The 15,113-nt window shown below is 43.8% G+C and overlaps 2 protein-coding genes across 2 annotated transcripts in view; one reads left to right on the top strand and one right to left on the bottom strand.

The window, feature by feature from the left end:
- SLC26A8 (solute carrier family 26 member 8) overlaps positions 1-15,113 on the top strand; it is a 3,386,895-nt gene that overhangs the window by 1,934,432 nt on the left and 1,437,350 nt on the right. The gene's annotated exons all lie outside the window — the stretch shown is intronic.
- Positions 1,318-15,113, bottom strand: part of LOC147712557 (uncharacterized) — a 33,724-nt gene continuing 19,928 nt past the window's right edge. The window contains exon 4 of the mRNA XM_086919277.1: positions 1,318-2,071. Within this exon, the coding sequence (XP_086775403.1) occupies positions 1,936-2,071 (136 nt within the window). The 3' untranslated portion in view covers positions 1,318-1,935. The remainder of the gene's footprint in view (positions 2,072-15,113) is intronic.

The following is a 15,113-nucleotide window of genomic DNA, read 5'->3' as shown; positions in this document are numbered from 1 at the left end:
GCCGATATCTGGGTGAGAAGCTCCTCCTCGAAAAATGCTGCATGAATTGTGTCATAAAGGGCTTTCTGAGCCCTGCAGGGGTGGCGTTTTTACCCCCAATCATCCTCCGAGGATGCAGAAAGTCTAATGGAGCACCTGGTGGTAGGCCCATGCCAAGGGTGGGGGGGGGGCGCTCCACCACCCAAAACATAACGCGCCTTAAAAATATCCTGGTGTCTGGTGGGCTTTCTGCCCGACCATAAGGTCAAATTGTGGGCCACGGATCATACAATCTAATGAACCCCAGGGCAGGGTGAAGAGCACAGGCACAAGCCCAGGGGGTGCTCCCCCCAATAAATGACAGCAGCCTAGAAAACCTTGGTGTCTAGTGGAATTTCCACCCTACCCACCTTTTGTGGAGGCAAATAGACTAATGTGGCACCTGATGGGGGGATGCACATGCCTATGCCAAGGGGGAATGCTCCCTCCAAAACATATTGTGCCATAAGAAATCCTTGGTTTCTAGGTTGTTTTCTACTCACCGAGCGGAAATGGGGGTGAACACCCCCATACACCTCCTGGGTGGCGGAAAGGCTAAAGGCCCCTCGGCTGAGGGGGACAGGCACACTCCCCCCACAATAGACATCCTGGTGTCTACTGTATAGATCCCTGTTTGGAGATCCCTGCATGGCAATCCCGGGCAAGGATCCACTGGCTAGAGATACCATTGGAAAGCGAGATTCTCCCCTTTCCAATGATACCGCTACCACCTCAATCAGTGCTCAAGGGGCTCTGATATACCCCCAAGCACTGATGCAATGAAAGTAAAACAAGCCCTTCAACTTCTTTTACTTTCACTTTACAATAATGACATCAGTGCGTCCTATGTGCTGATCATCATTAAACAAAAAAGAACCTCTGGCTGCATGGGAATCTCTTCTAACAGACACACAGGAAAGGGAGTGTGAGCGTCGGCCATTGGTCAACTCCGGCACTTAAGGAGTTAAAGGGGCTTTCAACCACCTCTCTTCATTCACTTGGATGTTGTTGTTTTGTTCACATTTTGTTCCTCCCCCCACACTACAATATACAGCATGGTGCAATGGTTCCGCCTACTTCACATGTGGTTTTGATTTGATTTTGTAATTACTTTACTGTTTCCTTTGTACTTAGAGCCTGAGGTGAAAGCAGGACCTTTCTACCAGATGTGAGCACAGACCACATTCCATATCAGTTCTTGTCTCCTGGCATTGCTGTTGTGAATTCCTTTAGAAGTCCTTTGTTTATCTGGCTGCTGGTATTTTACAACATAACAGACTGCGTCCATTTAAAATTGTTCAGTATTACGTTATTTTTTACTATGTATGAAGTACACAACCATAAATCTTTAATGTCATACATGTGAATGCCTGAGCTGACAGTTCTTCAGAACACTTTTTAAAAATGTTTTCCTTCTTTCTTTGTTTTACTTCCTCTTCTTTTTATGTTTCTTTTTTCCTCCTTTTTGCTTTATTTCGCTATGGCCTTCTTTCCTTCCTTCTTTTCATTTTGTTTATCTTCCTCTTTTTCTTTGTTTCTTTCCTTCTGTCTTTGTTTCTTTCCTTCTTTCATTCCTTCTTTCTTTCCTTTAGTTTTGCCTTCTTTATTTCATTCTTTCTTTCCATTTTCCTTTTTTCTTTTTATCTTTTCTTCCTTCCTTTTTCTTTCTTTTCATTCTCCCTTCCTTCTTTCCATCTTTCCATCTTGCATTAGCTCATTGTTTCTTTTTATCTCTCTTGCCTTCTTTTCCTCTTTTTTTGCTTTCTTTCCTTTTTTCCCATGTGCTTTCCTTCTTTCTTTCCTGTTTTATTTTCTACTTTCTTTCCTTTTTTCTTTCTATGCATCTTTCTTTTTTGTTGTTATTTCCTTTCTTTTTTCTTTCTTTACACCTTTCTTTCCATCTTTCCTTCTTTCTTTCTACCTTTCATTCTTTTTTACCATCTTTCCTTCCTTCATTCTTCCTTTCCTTCCTGCCTTCTTGCCTTTATTTCTTTCTTCTCTTCTCTTCTTTCTTTCTTCTCTTCTTTCTTCTCTTCTTTCTTTCTGTATTAATCTGGAAAAGACGAAAATTATGATTTTTGGGGAAAAAGTGCATAGTTTTTCCTGGTATCTTGATTCTCAGGTGGTGAAACAAGTGGAACAGTATAAATACCTGAGTTTAACTTTTAGGAAAATTTTTACCTGGGGCGCGCATTGGGATGCCACTAGGCAGAAGGCCCTTTTGCCGGCAAGCTGTTTATCTGGATTTATTGGTAGATTTGGGGGCCTATCACATATCCCACTATTAAAGGCCTATGAGGGAAGATTAAACCAATAGGCCTGCATGGAGGAGAGATATGTTCTCTCGACCCAACCTACAAATGGGACAGATTGGAAGGGGTAGTGCTTAAAAGTCTTCTATCACTCCCACAAGGTACCATGGTCCAGGCTATAAGAAGAGAGTTCAGTCTGGTATCTTGGAACATGGCAGCCGCCACTCGGGCTCTAAAATATTTCAACACCCTGCTGGAGAATGATGAGGTGGCCTAAGTATCCATATTGTGCTGGGAAGAGAGCCAAAGCAGCGAAAGGACCTGGGCAAAGGGCGTTAGAACCAGAACGACTGTAATGAAGAATCTCCATTTAAATAGTGGTACAGTCACAACCTGGCTCACTTTCCCAGGTAAACGAGTATTGAGAGAATCTGCTGCTATGGTGTTGCAAAAATGTGATTTATTATATTTAGAGAAGAAACCGTCTAGTAGCGTCTCGTTACCTTCACTTGGCCAGGATTGTATTTTCCCTTACTTATCACAATTACCAGATCCAGGTTTGAGAAAAGAAATCTTAAGGGTTCGGGTGGGATGTGAGGTTCCGTGAGGATTTGAACCCGTGTTTTCAATATTGTCGGAAATACATATTTTGGTATCAGTGAACCGCAATTGATCCATTTAGCATATCCTGGTGTTTTCGCTATGCTACGAGCAAGAGTACTCCTGTTACAAACACATTTCTGATCTACCCATGGCATCCATCTTAGATCATGTCAGCCATTTTGTATTTCTTGCCCTCACATAGACAATGGACACGCAATGACCTCTGATTTCTCCATTTCAATTAAGGACACGTAGGCTTAGCCGGAGATTCACCTCTCCAGTGACACGTGCACCTTAGATCAGAACACGCTGTGGCTGCATGACTCGACAAAGGCTGCCTCCTCTGCCTGAGGCCAGTCCTGCTATACTGGCTCTCGTGTCCGTTGGCCTGATCATGATTAGGCGGCCGAAGCCGGTAGCCTTGCCCATTTACGACCCACAAACATCTCTTATCCTGCCTTCCTATCTTCCACACCTGGCTCTGCTCCTTTCTTTCTGAATCTTTATTAGGGGGAGGTAACGAAATTTACGATGAGGCGGTCCGGCTCTTGAATGTAATGTTGACAAGGGATTGTGATGGACTAGTGGGAACCCCTCTTCGTAATGTTTGACATCAGATATTATCGACGATTCCTGTGCAACGCCAAATATTTATTGTTTAGGACACAAAGGTTTGGGAATGTACTAGCATTGTGAAGAATTCGCCTGAAGGTTAATATTTTGTATATAAGGAGCAACCCTCTTTGTACAAATCGAACAGGCTCCTAGAATCTGCCCGTGTGTAGTTTCTGTGACTTCTGTGTCCCTGCAGTAATAAACCTTTGGTCTTTGACGCCACCATCGAGAAGCCCGTGTTTCTGTTTATTTGTGCACCGAGACAGGTAGAACTCCGGGGTCTTTGGGTGTTGTCCCCTGACACCTCTGGACGGAACCAAAAAGTCCAGAACTCCAATTGGCGCCCACGTGGGGCGACGTCATTCGGTACCGGTCCAAAAGCCTGAAGAGTTCGAGAAGCTTCGTGTGAAGATTCCTGAGGGAGGCGCCCCACTTCATCGATCCCGGCATATCGCAAAAGTGGCCCGAAGTTCTCTTCCACGAGGGTTCCCGATCAAGACGGCTGCAGTGGGCCGTTGCCTTGACCGTCGCCCTGTCTTGGACCCGAGGTGCAGTCCTTAGTACGGCGAGACAAGACGGGTTTCTCCTTGGTGACGTCTTCAGTACCTCAGTTAAGTATTTAGTGGTTGCTAGTTGATTACTTCGTGAGGGTTGTTAAAATCCTTTTTGGTTCTTGGTTTGGTTTGGTTTCGTAAGATTATCACTGGTTGTTGTCCTGGTTACGATAATCTATTGGTTTAGTTTGGGTATCGATACATTCGTTCGCTTTTGGTAGGCCTAAGTTCTCGGTTCGAGTGCACATATCTGTTTTTTGTTTTGTTCGTTCTGTGTTCCGGATTGCAAAATGGTAAGTCGGAAAAATTGTATGTTGTCGTGTTTTGGTTTCAACAGTGATTCACGGTTGGAGGACTCATGTCTGGTTCCTCCGATTGGGACTCCTCTATATGATCTGTATTGTAAGCATGGTGTGGGTCCTATATCCTATAATGAGGTGTGGGTTCGCTATACAGAAAAGGACGGTGTCCTTAGTTGGCCACTGCATGGTAGTTTTGAACCCGAAATCCTTGATAATTTAGAAGCGAAATTGTTTAGGAAGAAAGCCCGGCAGGCAATGTTTGATTCTTTCCATTACTGGCGAAAAGAATCTAAACAGAGAGAAATTAAAAGGTTAAAGAAAGAACAGAAAGAGCAAGAGTTGACTTTAGAACAGGCTGTTAAGCAGCTGCAAGTCAACGAGTCTGAGAAGGCCGTAGAGGTGGCTATTAGAGAGCATAATTTAGCGATCGACAAGTGCTATCCTGCCTTGTCATCGAAAACAACTAAGATAGTAGAAGACCCCGAAAACGATCCTCTGTTGTCTTATTTGTTACAGTCACCTCCACCGTATGCACAGGGTGCTACGGCTCCGCCTGTACCGAATGTTCAATTGCCGGTTGCTGGACAACCTGGTATTCCTGCTCCTGCCCCTCAGAATCAAGCTCCTGTACCTCCTGTGGTTAATGTGAATGTGAATGTTCCTTCGGCACCCCCTCTTCCTGGGTTGCCGGCTTCTTTGCCTATACCTGTATCGCTTACACCTACTGTTTCGCAAGCTACCTTATCTGATACTCCTACTGTTCCTGGTCTATTTGTTCCTACTGCTACTGTGTTTTCTACATCTGCTAGTATAATGACTCCGCTTTCTGTTCGTCGAAGAATCACTGATTCTGTCACTAATATTCTGTCTCCCTTTTATAACACTTTGATTAAAACTCCTGCCTCTGAGTCTGTACAGAGACGTAGTCAGCTTCCAAGCACTGAGGAACGGGGAATCTTAGATTCCACGGCTCTCAGATGGATTTCGAAGAGTAGGAGATATAGTACGAGAGATGTACTAGATACATTTATGCAGTGGAATGAACCAACGCAACGATATGCGTTTGACGAGATGTGCTCTCTTTTACGTGAGGAACTAGAAGAAAATGACTCTGAATCGAATTTAGAAGACTTAATTAAAGTTCAGAAAGAGTTTGCTGCAGGAATGATAGTAGGTCCAAATATAAAAGAAGCGATGGAACTGATTTTAAGTTATAGGAATGATCCATCTCTTCGCTCACCGAGAGACTTAGAGAAAAGTAGTGCGAAGCAGAATCGCCAATATCGAGCCGAAGTGTTAGCAGTGAAACAGGCCTTGCCAGATCCGCGTAAGAATCCTGCTGGGTACTATAAGGAGTTAGCACAGACAGTTGAGGCTTGTGTTATGAATCTAGCGGACATTGACATGTTATTTGGGAATGTAGTTCCACAACCAATTTGGGCTAAGATACGTAAAGAGAATCATCCAGTTGCCCTAGGTGGTGATTGGGCAGCTATCATAGCGGCGGATGGTCAGCAAATAGGTAGTTCCAAACCCGAACCTCTAATTGCTAATCTTCCAGGTAGGATAATTGATTTAATGAAGACTCTGATGCCAGCAATGCGCGTTAACTGGGACAAGTTGTCCGCATGCAGGCAGAAGAAAGACGAAAGTGTCTCCGACTTCTTCACAAGATTCGAAGAGACTTTTGTAGATCATAGTGGTCAGGATATGAGCACAGAAGGAGGACAGAGATTGTTTGTCGATAAATTTGTACACAATTTGCTACCAGAGCTCTGCAACAAATTGAAAGATTCCGAGAGTGCGTGGGCTGTCTCTACAACTGCGCAAATACTTGCAACTGCACAGTATTATGAAAATGGGGATAAAGAGGAGAAAGAGAAATCTGATAAGAAAACGAAAGACTTAAAAACCAAGGTTCTCTTGCAACAGGCATATCCGCCTCGCATGAATCAGACTAATACGCAGCAAGGGTCATATCAAAGGACAGATTATAGTTCACCGAGGCCTCAATATCAGTGGAACCAGTGTGCGTACTGTAAGAAAGAGGGTCACTACAAAAATGACTGTCCGATCTTAGCGCAAAATAATGCAGCAGCAGCTCAGAGAGGTTGTGGTGGTTCTATGCAAAATTCTAGAGGTCGAGGACGAGGTGCTATGCCTCCACAGACGAATGATCGCCCTTCCAATCACTTTGATCAACGAAATGGACAGTCTGCCCAACAAAATAGATCTCAACAGTATCATGTTGAGGACTATTGTGAAGTGGATGAGGGATTTCAACAAAATGGGTACTAGGACAGCCATGGACAGAGAGAGGGAGTAGTATCAGTTCCAGTGGATCAGAGTGGGCCTTATGTCGCAGTAGCAACATCAGGTGTAGTCGAACCGTTTCTGTTGGATACTGGTGCAGCAAAAAGTTCTATCATTCATGCGAAACTCCCTGGCGCACTTTTGTCCGGCTTAACAAATGTTTCTGTAGGTTTTTCAGGCGCCCCTGTTTACAATCCCATATCTGGTCCTTTGTCTATTTCTGTTGGACCGTGTCAATTGAAAGCACCCCTGATTTTGACGACAGGTTGTAATGAAAATCTGCTTGGTTTAGACTTGTTAAAACGCCTATATGCGACATTGTACTGTTCTCCGTCAGGAGTACAGCTTACATTGGGTAAAAGAATCACCTCTCCGATGTACTTGTCTATGGATGCACTCCCACCAGAGCTGCGTTCACTCCCTGATACTCTTTGGGCGACTGGTCCTAATGATGTAGGCCTTTTGGAAATACCACCATATGTAGTCACTTTGAAAGCAAATGTAAAATTTCCACGAATTCCTCAATACAAAATTTCTAGTGAAGGTGAACGTGCACTTTTACTGATTGTACAAGATTTGATTAAGAAAGGTGTGGTTGAAGAAACTAGAGGAAATGTCTGTAACAGTCCTGTATTACCGATTTTGAAACGTACTGATCCTACAAAGCCTCCAGTGTATAGGTTTGTTATCGATCTCAGAGAAATTAATAAAATTGTTTTTCCGCAGTTTCCTGTGGTTCCAGACATCACTGCCTTGTTAACGTTGATTCCTGCTACAGCCACATGGTTTTCAGTCATCGACTTGAAGAATGCCTTTTTCAGCATTCCGATAGCCGAAGAAAGCAGAGATATTTTCGGTTTCTGTCTAGGAGGTCGAAGTTTCAGGTTTAAACGCGCTCCACAAGGCTATTGTGAGAGTCCGTCCATTTACAGTCAAGCATTAAAAGGTCAGTTAGACTCCTTTGTACTTCCTCCTGGTTCTGCCCTAGTGCAGTATGTAGATGATCTTCTAGTAGCTGCCGATGACGAGGAAACTTGCAAAGCAGCTACAATTTCGTTATTGCATCATTTGTCCAATTTGAATCACAAGGTGTCACCTTCGAAAATGCAATACTGCTGCCAAGAAGTGACCTACCTAGGTCATCTCTTGTCAAAGGAGGGAAGGAAGTTGACCCCAGAGAGAATAAAAGCAATTACGCAGATGAGTGTTCCCCGCACACAGAGAGAAGTACGTGCCTTTTTAGGTATTACCTCGTACTGGAGGCAGTGGATCCCAAATTTTTCTCTTTTAGCAAAACCATTGGTAGCTTTGACTGGGAAAGGTGTTCCGAGTCCGGTACCATGGTCTGCTGAATGTCAGGAGAGTTTTTCTGAGTTACGGAGAGCATTGTGTTCAGCTCCTGTATTGGGTACACCTGATTACAGTAAGCCATTCACGCTCTATGTTCACGAAAGAGAAGGTTGCGCGTTGAGTGTTCTGACACAGAGATTTGGTGATAAACAACGCCCTTGTGGTATTTTTCATCAACATTAGACCCGGTAGCTAGGGCATTACCTAGTTGTTTGAGAGCTACAGCAGCAGCTGCGGCTTCCATTCGACAATCTGCTGGTTTGGTGATGAACAACATGCTAGTAGTCATGGTTCCTCATGCTGTGGATACACTCATGAATAGAACTAAAACGCAACATCTTACCAGCGCTAGATTATCAGGTTATGAGTTGACATTGCTAGCCAGTCATATTCAAATCAAAAGATGCAATGTATTGAATCCAGCAACATTGTTGCCGACTAATCAAGAGTCGAGTGATTCCGAACCCCATGATTGTTGTTTCAGAACCGAGGAAGAGACAAAAGGACAAATTGATTTAAAAGACACTCCGTTGTCAGATCCAGATGGCACGTTGTATGTGGATGGGTCATGTTTTAAATTGGAGAATGGTGATGTGACCGCTGCTTACGCAGTAACGACTTTGGGGACGATTGTGGGACTGCAAGAGTGAGTCAGAATTCTGCCCAAGCTGCAGAGTTAATCGCTCTAACAAGAGCGTGTGTTTTAGCTAAGGGAAAGAGAGTGAATGTGTTCACAGATAGTCAGTACGCGTTTGGCGTGGCCCATAGTTTTGGCCGTTTGTGGAAAGAAAGAGGTTTCTTTACGTCCCATGGGACTAAGATTCAACATGGTCAGCTAGTTAACGACTTGTTGGAATCTCTAACCTTGCCGACTGAAGTTGCGATTGTGAAATGCAGTGCTCATAAAGCAATTACGGATGATGTTGGTCGTGGGAATGCTTTTGCTGATGAGACCGCTAAACAGACAGCTAGAGATATGATGAGTAGAATGTATGTTGCTACATCTGCAAGATGGATTTCCGAGTCTGGAATGTGTGAGGATACAGTGGAAAGTGTGAAAGAGATTCAGAAAGAGGCAACTGAGGAGGAAAAGCTTGCATGGAAAGAAAGTACGGGCAAATTGGATTCGAATGGATGTTGGATTGATTTGTCGGAACAACAGCGATGGATGTTGTCTGATGCGTATGTGCTTGCAGTAGTGACAATGGCACATGGAGTAGCACATATAAGTTCTAAAGGGATCTGTAAGATGTTAGCTCCAGTTTGGAAGAATGATGGGATTAGCAAGTGTGCTGAGAGAGTGGTGAAAAATTGTATGGTATGCCTGATGCATAATCCTGGCAAGGGAATCCCAACACCTGCTGGTCACTTCGCTCCTCCTTCCTGCCCCTTTGAAGTAATTAAGCTAGATTTCATACACATGGATCGTTGTAATAATCTAAAATACGTCCTGGTGGTAGTCTGTGCATTTTCCAGATGGATCGAAGCATATCCACTGAAGGACAACACTGCCCTATCAACTGCCAAAATTCTTCTCAAGGAATATTTCCCTAGGTTCGGAATGCCACGGATTGTATGGTCAGATAACGGAAGTGAGTTTATAGGGAAAGTTATGCAGAGTGTGTGTGCCGGTTTAGGGATCAAGCAAAAGTTTCACAGTGCAAACCATCCCCAGTCTGCTGGTTTAGTTGAGGGTTACAATGGCACCCTCAAACTAAAACTAGCTAAAATACAGGCATCCACGGGTTTATCCTGGCCAGACGCACTGCCCTTGGCTTTGTTATCCACGAGAGCGACTGTACATTCTAGAGTAGGGCTTAGTCCGTATGAAATTGTCTTTGGCCGTCCCGCTAATATTTGGGGAGTGCCAAGGCCAAAGGAATTTTGTTCTCTGGAATATCCAATGTTGATTGATTACCTTTACGACTTGACTGCTAAATTGAGTCTTATTCACCAACAGGTTTTCGATGCATTGCCAAAGCCACCGGAGAGTCCAGGTCATCAGCTGAAACCAGGTGACCACGTTGTGGTACGGAACTTTGCGAGGACGAAGAACCTTCAGCCCAGATTTGTTGGCCCCTACCAAGTACTGCTAGCAACAAGAACTGCTGTTCGAGTGGCCGGACGCAAGCACTGGATCCATGTGACACACGTCAAACGTGTGCCCCTGCCACTTCCTTATGACAACTGGGTTAAGAAGGGAATTGGTGCCTCTGAATTCGAGCAAACACCCAAGTTTGTCCCTTTTAGCGATGCCGAATTGATAACTGACACTTCGAACTCTGACTCTCCTCCTGAAACTACTCCTTTGAACTCTGAACATTTGTCCTCTGCATCAGAAGAAACTCTGTCATCTGCGAACTTGAACACTGCAACATCTACTAATGATACACTATTTTCCGATCAAACAGTTCCTGCAAAACTAAGATACAATTTACGGTCTCGTAATATGGACAAATAAAGCAGGAAACTGCCTATTGTGATATTTGAATTTTGAACTTTTGCCCTCAGCCAGGAAGTTTGCTATTGTTTTATTGTTTTTTAAAATTGCCTTGCCGTCTGGGTAGCCGTAGGGTCGTGGCTGTGTGCCTAGTTGAATCTGCGGGGTTCAGACACAAGGTCGATCTTTCTGTTGGTTCTGGGAACTCCCAGGGCTGATAGAGGCATTTTCATCTACGTACACATCATCAGTGGTCGCGAGCGGATTGTAGAAGATGGAGCTTCCTGCGCTGCAACGAGAAAATGTGATTTATGTTCGCAGAAAAAGACTTTACAGAATTCTTCACAGCAAATGCTTTCTGATGCAATGTGCTATTACATTTTTGATTGTTTTAATAACGTTGGTGGGTGGAATCGTCTTTGGCGTGAATTTGATTTTTATGCCAGTAACTACAGTACCTCCCCTTGATCCTGTTACTTCTACTGTTTCTTCTATGCACTCTTTTCATCCGTTTCCTGAACATGAGCAAGCTCGACGCTCAGAATTCATCAATAACACTTTCGTACAACTCTTGCACCAACACCAACTGGTAGTTAACACTACAGACTGCTGGGTGTGTGGCTTGATACCCCACACTATGGATAAAGGCATTCCCTATCTGGTGTTGCCTTTTAGCTATAATGGATCATTTCAGGCCCTTCAGACCATTTTTGCTTATGCCCTTGAAACCTATCCTCCGCGTCCACCACGTTCCACTAAATATAACTCTGCCAACAAAGCGTTAGTCCAGGGAATTATTGACATGATCAAGGATGTCAATAATACTCCATCTTACCCTAGAGATGAATTACGAGTATATTTGAGTTGGAATTCTTCAGAGTATCGCCTTAGTTTGGGAGAAAGCAAGCGTAAAAGCTCAACTCCAATCTGGGTCGTGCCTCACCGAGGTCAGGTCTGTTTGCAAGGAAATGGGAGAAATCCGAGAGCTCAGCTAGGGAGGAGTGAGTGCGTTGAGACTTACGTGTTTCCGTCTAACTCTTCCCCTGCCTTTCTTACTGCTAGGGGTACCTACTTCATTTGTCAAGACAGAGCGTACACATGGTTGCCTGCTGACTTTTCAGGTTCATGCTATATTGCTCGATTGTTGCCTCCGACATACACTGCTTCATCTGATTATCACAAGACCAGAGTAGCAAGAGGTGTCTTCAGCAAGGAAGATACCGCTGGTCAGGAAGCTGGAGACTTCTTCAAAGGTTTCCTTCCGTTCTGGGGGCCTATGGCCAATAGTAGAAACATACGTCAGCTAACACGGGTAGTTGAATCTACTATTACCGAAACTGCTGGTGCCCTTAGCAACTTGACAGCTGAGCTTCAGGCGGATAGACTCATGACGTTGCAGAACCGTATGGTTCTAGACGTAATACTTGCAGATCGAGGTGGGGTATGCAGAATGATCCAATCGAGCTGCTGTGTTTTTATTCCCAATAATGCTCCAACTGTCTATGAGGCGATCTCTAAGCTACACAAGATTTCCGACTCTATACACGTAGACAAGGGAAACTGGTCTTTCATGGAGTGGTTTTGGACTCTGATATCAGCGTGGGGATGGAAGATTCTGATGGTCATTGGTGTCATCTTAGTATTCCTGTTCTCGTGTTGCCTGATTATCCAGTGTGGTCCAGCTCTGTGTAGTCTTTGTGCTGCAACCTGTTTTAGAAAACCACCTGCGTTTGGAGAAAAGGCTCGAGAAAGGATGATGATACAACAGCATGTCACTGACCTGATGAGCATAGAACTAGATTCTGACATAGACTGAATAATTGCCTATGTAAGGGCAAAAGGAGGGTCTGAGGTTCCGTGACGATTTAAACCTGTGTTTTCAATATTGTCGGAAATACATAATTTTGGTATCAGTGAACCGCAAATGATCCATTTAGCATATCCTGGTGTTTTCGCTATGCTACGAGCAAGAGTACTCCTGTTACAAACACATTTCTGATCTACCCATGGCATCCATCTTAGATCATGTCAGCCATTTTGTATTTCTTGCCCTCACATAGACAATGGACACGCAATGACCTCTGATTTCTCCATTTCAATTAAGGACACGTAGGCTTAGCCGGAGATTCACCTCTCCAGTGACACGTGCACCTTAGATCAGAACACGCTGTGGCTGCATGACTCGACAAAGGCTGCCTCCTCTGCCTGAGGCCAGTCCTGCTATACTGGCTCTCGTGTCCGTTGGCCTGATCATGATTAGGCGGCCGAAGCCGGTAGCCTTGCCCATTTACGACCCACAAACATCTATTATCCTGCCTTCCTATCTTCCACACCTGGCTCCGCTCCTTTCTTTCTGAATCTTTATTAGGGGGAGGTAACGAAATTTACGATGAGGCGGTCCGGCTCTTGAATGTAATGTTGACAAGGGATTGTGATGGACTAGTGGGAACCCCTCTTCGTAATGTTTGACATCAGATATTATCGACGATTCCTGTGCAACGCCAAATATTTATTGTTTAGGACACAAAGGTTTGGGAATGTACTAGCATTGTGAAGAATTCGCCTGAAGGTTAATATTTTGTATATAAGGAGCAACCCTCTTTGTACAAATCGAACAGGCTCCTAGAATCTGCCCGTGTGTAGTTTCTGTGACTTCTGTGTCCCTGCAGTAATAAACCTTTGGTTTTTGACGCCACCATCGAGAAGCCCGTGTTTCTGTTTATTTGTGCACCGAGACAGGTAGAACTCCGGGGTCTTTGGGTGTTGTCCCCTGACACCTCTGGACGAAACCAAAAAGTCCAGAACTCCAGATGTAATCCAATCTATTCATCCCAACCACATAAGATAGGGGTACAAAATTAGTGGTCCTTGTCCCTGCCCGTTGAAAGCCAAATGCACTACTACGCATATTCTTATGGATTGTGTTTATCTTGCAAATCGGATTACGTTTTTAAGACCTTGTTTTATAAATATGATGCTCTTCATAGGAACAAGGCGGTAAAGTTACTGTCTGAGATGCGATACTTAGACTTGGCAGTTGGGATTGCTCGGTTCCTACGATCTGTTAAACAGAATTTAAAAAAATGAAATGTAATGGGGATGGGGTGGTGAGGAGGGAGGTTCATTTAAAGGTTTAAATTAATGTGTAATGTTTAGAATGTTTTATGGACAATTGTCTAAATAAACTTGTTTTTGAACTGAACTTTCTTTCTTTCCATCTTCCTTCCTTCCTTCTTCTCCCTTTCTCCCTTCTCCCTTTCTCCCTCCTCCCTTTCTCCCTCCTCCCTCCTCCCTTTCTTCCTCCTCCCTTTCTCCCCCTCCCTTCCTCCCTCACTCCCTCCGTCCCTCCCTCCCTCCCTCCCTTCCTTCCTTCCTTCCTTCTCTTCTCTTCTTTCTTTCCTTGTTTCCTTTATTCTTTCCTGCCTTCCTTCCTTTTTTCATTCTATCTTTCTTTATTTAAGAGGGCTGGAAGCCAATAGCAGCCGGGTTGGCTTTTTTACGCCTGTGTTAGCAAAGGCCTTTCTATTTTACTAAAATTATGTGTATGACATAGTAACTTATAGGTTCAGTTCAGTTCATAAGCTTTATTCGATTATTCAATAAACAATCATAAAAGCATACAGAATAGTAAAACAACACATGAAGATTGTTAAAAAAGGATTACAGTATACGCGAGATTTAAGACAATTCGATTGGGGGGAATACAATAGGCTTAGCAGCAATACTACACAAAAGGCATAGTTAAAACTCCAGACTTTTCCTAATGGATATAGATTTTTAAAAAAAGGTTGCCGTAAAAAAGCAGATATCCGTGCTATCAAGTGCAAATAAGAGGCTCATAGCATTTGCAACTGTAAACACAAAGTATTTCTTAAACAGAGGTTTGAGATAAAAAATACGGAGTTGCAAATATAGGGGGCAAATGAGCATAAAGTGCAGCGTGCTCTGTTTGGTGGTTCCATCACAAGGGCAGGGTTTAGAGAATAGTTTTTCATCCGGGGGAATGCCACCAGGTTATGGAAAATGCCTAGTCTCAACCTTGTAAGAACAAACTGATGTGACTGTTTGGTAATTGCTTTTAGATACATAGGCATGCCATAACGTTCCACAGTAAGAGATTTGTAAAATACATGAGTTGAAAAATGGTTACATTGGACATTGCGCTTACTGGATTTGGCCCCCCAAAAAACTTTTGACCTCCTGTTTAGGTAAATTAGTTGCACATACAGGGTCACTGAAAACATCCAGGTCAAACATTTCTTTATAGGTTGTTAAGGTATATTTTAACCAGGGTATCTGGTGAACTTTGTCCAGGCGAAGACAGTCTTGTATTATTCGCCTAGTGAAGCTGGTTTCATCCTTGGCCCAAATTGACCTCCAGACCATAAGGGGTCTCAATCCTATTAGGTCGGTCAAGTATTCCAACCCCACCTCTTTATGAATCAGTTCGGTGGATGCTGAGGGTGGGAGACAGAGGAGTCTTTTTAGGAAAGTAACTACTTGCAGGTCTCCCTGGTTCCAGTGTCACCACACTCCCGAACCGTAAAGAGCAACTGAAGCACATCTGTGCCGGTAGATATTTAACATATCAGGGATTCTACGGCTGTCTAGTTTGGAAGCAAAAGGAAAGACTTCTCCGGACCCCTTGCCCATCTTGGCCTTGATG

Source organism: Lissotriton vulgaris, chromosome 5 (genome assembly GCF_964263255.1).
Source record: "Lissotriton vulgaris chromosome 5, aLisVul1.2, whole genome shotgun sequence".
In the NCBI taxonomy this organism is placed as follows: Eukaryota; Metazoa; Chordata; class Amphibia; order Caudata; family Salamandridae; genus Lissotriton; species Lissotriton vulgaris.
Note: the sequence above shows the minus strand (reverse complement) of the source record. Positions and strands in the feature narration are given on the sequence as shown.